Source organism: Penaeus japonicus, unplaced genomic scaffold (assembly GCF_977035675.1).
Source record: "Penaeus japonicus unplaced genomic scaffold, GWHDUDI00000001_assembly GWHDUDI00000037, whole genome shotgun sequence".
Lineage (NCBI taxonomy): Eukaryota > Metazoa > Arthropoda > Malacostraca > Decapoda > Penaeidae > Penaeus > Penaeus japonicus.
Window position 1 is genome coordinate 19,618,715 of NW_028234439.1, and position 9,003 is coordinate 19,627,717.

Genomic DNA, 9,003 nt, shown 5'->3' on the forward strand with positions numbered 1-9,003 from the left:
TTAGTAAGAATATGAGATAATCAACGTCTATCCAGATGAGTCTACATAAACTGATCAAATCCAGGAAAAATCCACACAAATCCATTCAAACCCAGGAAGAAAATCCACATAAATTAAGTAAAAACCCACATAAATTGAGTAAAAATCCACATAAATTGAGTAAAAATCCACATAAATCCAAATTTATTCACAAGAATCCATAGGAGAAATTCCAATGAATCTACCTGTATCAAAAAAATCAGATAAATCTGAATAAATCCAATTTAATAAACTCAGATCATCCCTAAATCCAGGAAAATCCACAAGAGGTAAATGACTCCACTAAAAATAAATCCATTAGTGCTCACAGGAACCCTGACAAACCCACACAAATATTGAATAAATCTGCTTGAATCCAGACTAATCCACACACAGACAGCCAAATCTTTTCTAATAGATAAATGAGAATCCACAAAATTCCCAGATAGATATAAAAACATCCACAAATCACAGCCACATAAAGACAAAAAAGAAAATATATACAAATTCTTCCCTAGTTTACTTCCTTATCTTGCCTCCTCACTTTATCATCTATTCTCCTCATCATCACACTCTTGCCAATAACCCTAACACAGAAACTTCCTACCACCTACCATCATTATATCTATCTTTCCATTTTCTCTCTATCTTTTTACCCCTATCTTTCTCTTTCTCTCTCTCTCTTTCTCTCTCTCTCACCGTCACGTCAAACTTTCTGCAATCTTGCCAATAACCCGACGCAGAGAACTTCCTCCGCAACACCACAGTGATGCCAGATACTAGAGCCATGCCAGACCCCAAAATGCCAGCCGCAAGATGATAGAGAGGGAGAGGAGAGTAGACGATGTCATTGGAGTGCAGTCCTATCATCGAAACGCCTGCTGCTACAGCTAGGACGCCCCTGAAGGATAAAAAATAGAGATGGAAATAAAGATAAAAAGGAGGGGAAGTACTTAGGGCATGAAAGGAGGGAGGGAGGGAGGGAGGGAGGGAGGGAGGAGTGTAGGGGGGATAAAAGGAGGAGGATGAGGGAGTAGGGAGGGGAGGGAGGGAGGGAGGGAGGGAGGGATTTCTGTATTTCGGAGGGAGGGAGGGAGGGAGGGAGGGAGGGACGGAGAGCGAGAGAGAGAGAGAGAGAGAGAGAGAGAGCCGAGAGAGAGAGAGAGAGAGAGACGTGGTAGGAGAGAGAAGAGGGAGGGGTGGAGAGAATGAGTGGAGAGAGGAGTAGATGAGAAGGAGAAAGAGGAGGGGGAGAAGAGAGAGAGAGAAAGAGAGAGAGAGAGAGAGAGAGAGAGAGGGGGAGAGAGGGAGGGAGAGAGTGGGAGGGTTGGGAGAGAGGGAGGGAGAGAGTGAGAGAGGGAGGGAGAGAGGGAGGGAGAGAGAGGGAGGGAGAGAGGGAGGGAGAGAGGAGGGAGGGAGAGAGGGAGGGAGAGAGGGAGGGAGAGAGGGAGGGAGAGAGGGAGGGGGAGGGGAGGGGGGGAAGAGAGAGAGGGGGGGAAGAGGGAGAGGGGGGAAGAGGGAGGAGAGAGGGTTCCTTCCCGCTCTTTTTTGGAAGGAAGAGAGGGCACCTTCTCGAAGGAGAGCGGGGAGAGAGAAGAAGAGTGAGAGAGGGGGGAGAGCAGAGAGGCGAGAGGGGAGGGTAGGGGAAGAGAGAGAGGGATAAGGGAGAGATGGGGGGAGGGAGAGATGGGGGGAGGGAGAGAGGGGGGAGGGGAGAGAGGGGGGGAAGGGAGAGAGAGATGAGGGGGGAGACGGAGACAGAGACAGAGACAGAGACAGAGACAGAGACAGAGACACAGACAGACTGAGACTGAAACTGAAACTGAGACTGAGACTGAGATTGAGACTGAGACTGAGACTGAGACAGAGACAGACTGAGAAAGAGAAAGAGAGAAAGAGAAAAAGAGAGAGAGAGAGAGAGAGAGAGAGAGAGAGAGAGAGAGAGAGAGAGAGAGAGAGAGAGAACGTGTCCGAGAGGTGAGAAGAGAGGAGGAGGGGGAGAGAGAAGAGAAGGTTGGGAGAGTGGAGGAGAGACGTGTGAGAGGGGCGAGAGAGAGAGAGGGAGGGAGGGAGGGAGAGAGAGCGTATGAGTGCATGTGTACGTGTACCAATGAGTGCGAGTGTGCATTTGCATGTGTGCTCAAGTGTATGTGCATTTATGTGCATGCATATGTGTGGATGTGTACATTAGTTTGTTTATATATAAAGAATATCTTTACCTATTACTGTATGAATGTTAATATATCACATCTGCATGGAGATATCAATGGAACTACTTATACAGCAAAATCATAATGAATAATGCACATTCATTAGGCATTGCCAACATACTGTTTTTTTTTTTTTTGTTAGCATTAATAACTGTCCTTATTAATTCTCTATTTACAGTGTAATATGATAAATTATGGTAAACTTTCCATTTTACTGAATTTTTAATTGTAGGTCATTGTAGTTGTTAGGAACCAACTATTTCTCAATAATCTCATGTGATTTTTTATTCTTTCTTAGTATCTAAATATCCAATAATTTTCTATGGAACAAATCCCTCTCAGATAACAGGCTACCTGTTATGTACGTATATATGCACATCCATTATAAGTATCATACACACACCCTCTCAAAGCCATCCCTCTCTCCCACATCCCTGTACCCATTCAACCTCCCACAAACCTGGAGTGCTTAATAACAGCAGCCTTGGGAAGTCCTGTCGTGCCAGAGGTGTAGATGTAGACCATGTCGTCAACAAAGCCCACAGCCTCGAGTTCTGGGGGTACCTGGCTTGATGCATTTTTGAGTCCTTCATCTACATCTATTCCACCTGAGATAATAAAGAAAGAATAAATAGGTATTAGGAGAAGGAGGAATAAAATGAAAGATTGAGGAGAGAAGAGGAAATCTAAGAAAGAGAGAGAGAGAGAAAAAGAGAATAAGCCAAGCCATAGAGGCAGCGGACCAGAGAGAGTCCTCTGTGCAGCGAGCAGGACCGGAGCGAGAGAAGAGGAGAGACGGGCAATCGCGACCGGAGAGAGAGGAGAGAGAGACGGTCGGAGGAAGAAGAAGAGAGAGGGAGAGAGAGAAAGAGAGAGGAAGAGATGAGAGAGGAGAAGAGTGATGAAGAAGATGGGGCGGGGAAGAGAGGGAGAGAGAATAGAGGAAGAGACCGATGTAATGCTGGAGAGAGAGAGAGAGAGAGAGGGGTGAGAGAGAGAGAGAGAGAGAGATGATTGGAGAGGGAGTGAAGAGAGTGGGGAGAGAGAGATGAGAGAACTCGATGAGAGACGAGAGAGAGAGGATGAGAGAGAGAGAGGATTGGGTCGAGGAGATAGTCGAGACGAGGACACCGAGTACGAGAGACGACATCGAGACGTATGCGAGAGATGATGATTGATGGAAGAGAGGGAGTTCAGAGAGAGAGAGAGAGAGAGAGAGAGAGAGAGAGAGAGAGAGAGAGGGAGGGAGGGTTTGGATCTAAAGCAGAATGGAATGGAATGCCCTTAAATGAAATTGAAGTGTAGATAAGGTGAAAGAGGTTCCAGGCAAAGCTTGTAATAAAAAGGAATGAGTAGAAAAAAAAGAGAAAAGGAGTAATCATACAATATCTAAAGTGATCACACTTGATATTAGGATCAACAATCTCTGCCCAGTTTTCAACAGCAGAGGATATATATTGTTGCCACCTCTATCAAGCACCATTCTCACATACTATTTACCTTTTCTGAACAAAGACTCACAAACACATGACTACATCATGGGCAATTTTCTTGAATTCCATTCCTATCCCCTCTCCCTCCCTCCCTTGTCCATACAATCCATTTCCTCTTACCTGCTATCTTTATTGGTGCATTCCCCTTCCCTGACACAAACACAGGGAGGGCTCTGAGGTCATCTTCGTCCAGGACTGGAGCAAGATCTAATGGGAGATGGGAGGCAGTGAGATTAGGTGTCATAAAAATAGGGACGGAAGAAAATTTGTGATAAATGGGTGAAAACAGTAACAGTGAGACAATAGTGATAAAGATACAATAACAAAGAAAAAATGGGAGACAATCAAGAAGGAAAAAAGGGGAAATGCTTTTAAAATTGCAAATTAAAGAAGAGACATCTCTTAATCAACACAATCTGTAACAATATATAACAATGATATTGATATCAAAATATTACAATATAATATAATATTCATAATAATAATAATTTTATGATGATGATGATGATGATGATGATGATGATGATGATGATGATGATGATGATGATGATGATGATGATGATGATGATGATGATGATGATGATGATGATGATGATGATGATGATGATGATGATGATGATGATGATGATGATGATGATGATAATAATAATAATAATAATAATAATGATGATAACGATGATAATAATAATAATAATAATAATAATAATAATAACATACTAAAAGTGAAATGAAATACATAATACTATAAGGATAATAACATCAATATAAAAAAAAGTTGATAATAATAAAGGCGGCAGCTAATACCAATCTAATCTATCCAAACTCAGTCCTAGCCCCCAATCAGCAATAATTACCATCCTGTAGCTCAGCCCCAACCACAACGGCCTTGCAGCGCTTGGCCACGCGGATACAGTGCTTGAGGGGCTCCTGGCGAAGGTGGAAGTTGATCAGGGCAGGAACGCAACCAATCTGGAGGAGGAGAGACACTGGGTGAGCGAGGAAAGGGGTCAGGCTTGGTTGAAGGGAGGAAGACGGATAGTGTTGGATGAAGGGGAAAGCAGTGAAGAAAGAAGACTACTAAAGAGGAGTCACAGGGCTCCTGGGTTCCTGTGGGGAAACTGGCCAACAAGTCCAGCAAAGGGAAGCAATGATAAATGATGATAACTAAACAAAAGAAAAATACTAAGAAATGGATATGAGGGTTAGATCACAATGGCTAAAATGAGAGGCACGATTCAGAGGAAATTAATGAAATCTTCTTTATTCCTGTATTCTCATTCTCTCACTCTCACTTAATGCTCACTGTTTTGCATTATCAGAATTTTGTTCTTCTTTAATAATGGTGTATATATGGTAGTAATGCGAGTGATATCTAAGTTTGTGACATCTTCCTCTCACTCTCTCAGTCACTCTCAGTCTCTGTCACTATCTCACCCACTCTCTCTCTCTAATACTATTTCTCTCTCCCTCTCTTATACTCTTTCTCTCTCCCTCTCTTATACTCTCTCTCTCTCTCTCTCTCTTATACTTTCTCTTATACTCTTTCTCTTTCCCTCTCTTATGCTTTCTCTCTCCCTCTCTTATACTTTCTCTCTCCCTCTCTTACTCTTTCTCTCTCCCTCTCTTACACTTTCTCTCTCCCTCTCTTACACTTTCTCTCTCCCTCTCTTATACTTTCTCTCTCCCTCTCTTACACTTTCTCTCTCCCTCTCTTATACTTTCTCTCTCTCTCCTTTACTTTCTCTTATACTCTTTCTCTCTCTCTTATACTCTATCTCTCTCCCTCTCTTAACTCTTTCTCTCTCTTCCTACCCTCTTTCTCCTTCCTTTCTCTACTCACCTTTGTCAGGCCCAGCCAGATGCACACATATTCAACACGGTTTTCCATGAACAGGGCCACGGAATCTCCTTTTCCAATGCCTTGTGCACTGAAGTAGTTTCCAACACGGTTGCTGTACTCATCCACCTGTCAATTAGTAGTAGTGGTAATGAAAATAGTTTTAGAATTAGAAATAATGCTAACCCAATAGCTCTAGGTGGCAAGATGTACATGCTATGGCATCAACAGACATGCCTGAAAGTGGCACATATGTCAAGTCACAATTTAACCCATTCGCGCTGGTTAACATTCTGACACATTACGTGTTTTTTGCGTCAGACGCCAGAGACGAGATATCTGGTTAAGGTCGGCACTCTCGGGTTTTGTATCATGTGAGGATGAGCGGAGACAACCCGCGGCGGGACAGCCCAGGCCTCCACAGACTTGGTGCACAACCGGTGAATCTCGAGGCGTTAGGCTTATGCGTTCAAAAACCCTGACATTGTGACCGGAATCGCCCCGGCATGAATGGGTTAATCATGGTCGGTGGCATGCACATTTGCTTGAGGTGCATTTCTATCATTAGAAAATAATGGTAATGGTTGCTGGTCTGTCCCTTCAGCATGACCCCAGATTTCCAACTCCAGGGAGCTTCAAAACAAAAGCAGAAGAGACCAGATTCTGAACATATAATGGCTAATATAGACCTCAAATTAAGGTAATACATTAAACAGTACATTACACAAGAAAACTGACAGAATTCCACAGAGAAAGTGTCTGAAAAAAATTTGAGAGCAATGGCAAGGGCCCAGCAGGGTGGCTGTACACTCTCCAAACACATCCAGAGTTAACAGGTTAACCCACTGTGGATGGGAATATATTTATTTGCCTAGTCTCCAGGATGGGCTTTATTTCAGAGCGAGACAGCTTCATGCATCATACCTTGACTTTTCCCCACTCTCTTTCAGTCACTCGTAAAACTAGAGCTATTTTTGTGTTTTAATATCAGTGTTTTTTTGTTGTATTGACAGACACTGTCATATGACAGGCTTTATCAAATGCTGTAGTTGACTAATCTTGTACTATGGTGTCCATATCAGCTCATTATTTTCTTTATACTCAGTGTGATAGAAGTAAAACCATCCATAATGATGATAACATCAAGAGGAAAGGAAGAAAAAGAAAACCTGTGTTTATAAAAGTGAGTGCCACAGTACAAGTACATATTGGCACGGAGGCAGATTGTGGACACTGGGCATGGTTTGAGTCACCTTCCTCTTCTTTTTCTCCCTACACATCCTCCTCTTTCTCCTCCTAGTGCTAAGAGAAAGTGGTGCCATCTTGGTTTTGGATTTTAGGTAAAACCATTTTGCTTGATATTATGGCAATTTTAGTTAATATGATTGCAATTGTCATCAACACTCACTCATTACTTATAGTACAATAAAATAACAGTGATCCAAAATTCCTGAACGTCATGTTCATGATGACAGTTGTCATCAGGATAAAACTCTCAATCTCCCTACTCCTTCTCTATCTCCCTCCTTTATCTTCCTCCTACGATATCTTCATCATTCTTTTAAATCTCAGTCATCTCTCTCTCTCTCCTCCAGCATTTGTCAAGTGTGGCATCCCTGAGTGTTGTGATTATGGAGGAGGCTAGCAACGTCTCTTTGGTCCCTTATTACAGCCCATTGGGTTACTTGATCCTATCTAGGTCAGGTCAATCAACTAGTCACCTTGGATTGAAAAGTTTCAAGTCATCATTGTCTCATAGGATTGGCATAGATCCCTGAATGCCTTCCCCCTTTCCCCTGTGGCAATAATGCAAACTCTAGTGCTCTGCCTCCCCCTGTTGCTTTATGCATTGGGAAATCTTGTATCATATATGCCTATATAGAACTGTAGCCACCTCAAACCTGTGCCAGAAAATATAATACACCAGGGTACTTAGATCTAGTCAGTGAAACTTTTAGCCAGCCCTCTGTGCACAGCTGTTGCATCTGCTCCTGTGGTTATCTTCCTAGACTTGGAAAAGGTTTAATCTTGCAAGCTCACTCACCATTCTGGGAGTCCTGACGAGAACAGAGGATTACATCAGGAGCAGGACTGACATAGTTCTAGGGCCAGCTTTCAGACTACTAATCACTTGAAAAGGCTATGCTTCTGTTGGCTGATCACTTTTGGCTTGAGCTAATTCAAATTGAATCTGCCAGGTTCATTTGGAGAGGTGAGAGGTTGCTGAAAATTCACAACCTTCTCATGGGGATAATGATATGAATTGATATGGACTGAATTAATGTATGGGTAAAACTGTGAGTGGTGCAATTCTTTCCTTAACAACCCACTAAAAGGATGCATTATCATGCCTTGTAATTCTAAAGCTGTGTTTAACCTACATACAGTAAAAACAATCGACTTTTATCTTCCTGTGCTAAACAATCAGATCACCCACACCGTACCTTCCCCCCCATTCACCAACTTCAATTCTTCGTGCCCCTCATAACGCGTAAATGAGTTATCTCTTTGGAATCTACAGGTAAAAATCTACATGTTGGTACTTCAAAATCAGTACCTAAAAATCTCCGCGCTATATTCTGCGCTTCCCTCACGTCTGAATATATAGGTACAGTTTGTACATCGTGCTTCAACTCACGGAGGCACATTGACTAGCACTATACCGTTAATATGCATCCTTAAGGATACACATCCCTTGGAAAGATGGTACTCAGATACCTTGAACTATCTATATCACTATCTTTGTTTCCTTTACTCTCTCTTTTCATCTCCTTTCTTTTTTCTCTCTCCCAATCTCTTATCTCTAATCTATCTATAATTAATCTCTAACTGATCTCTATCTCCATCTGTATCTTTCACTTTTCATCCTCATAACCCTCTCCCCATCTCCCTTTCTGATCTCCCTCTACCTCCCTTGTTTATTCTCCCTAACACTCTCCCACTCTCTTCTAGGGATCCCTCTTCTCTCTCAAACCTAATTACTTAAATGTCCTAACGTTATTCTCCTCGAAGTAAATATGTGACGCAACCTCCAACCACCTTATTCTCTGCATTTTCTCCCTTGGATAGCGACTTCCCTCGAAAATTTTCGCGAACACTCTTGGTTCAGGAGAGAGCGCCAGGGTGATGAGTGCGGGTTAGACTGGGAGCTTGAGGCAACAGTGGTATCGTACTGGCCCCCTGTGGAAAGAGTAAATGCTTGATTGTGATTACGACGGGGAATAATTTGAGGTAACTGGACATTAATTAGGGTACTATTGATAATTAAGGATAGATCTAATTACAGTCGATCTTAACCCTTTCCCGACGGGGCACTCGCTACGCGAAGACCCCTATGCTGGGCGATTGCAATATTGCATTGTAATCGTCACACAAGGCATGTACGCATCGCCTGAGCATGGGGAGTTGTTGGGCTTGGTGTCATAACACGAGTGATGAGCGCACC

At 42.9% G+C, this 9,003-nt stretch overlaps 1 protein-coding gene across 1 annotated transcript in view; it reads right to left on the reverse strand.

Annotated features, from left to right (window-relative positions):
* LOC122243667 (long-chain fatty acid transport protein 4-like) overlaps positions 1-5,687 on the reverse strand; it is a gene marked incomplete at its 5' end in the record, with an annotated part of 14,809 nt that extends 9,122 nt beyond the window's left edge. Inside the window, 4 exon segments of the mRNA XM_086532583.1 lie at positions 2,689-2,836; positions 3,842-3,928; positions 4,576-4,690; positions 5,562-5,687. Coding sequence (XP_086388709.1) covers positions 2,689-2,836; positions 3,842-3,928; positions 4,576-4,690; positions 5,562-5,687 — 476 coding nt within the window.
* Positions 5,688-9,003: the final 3,316 nt, after the last annotated feature.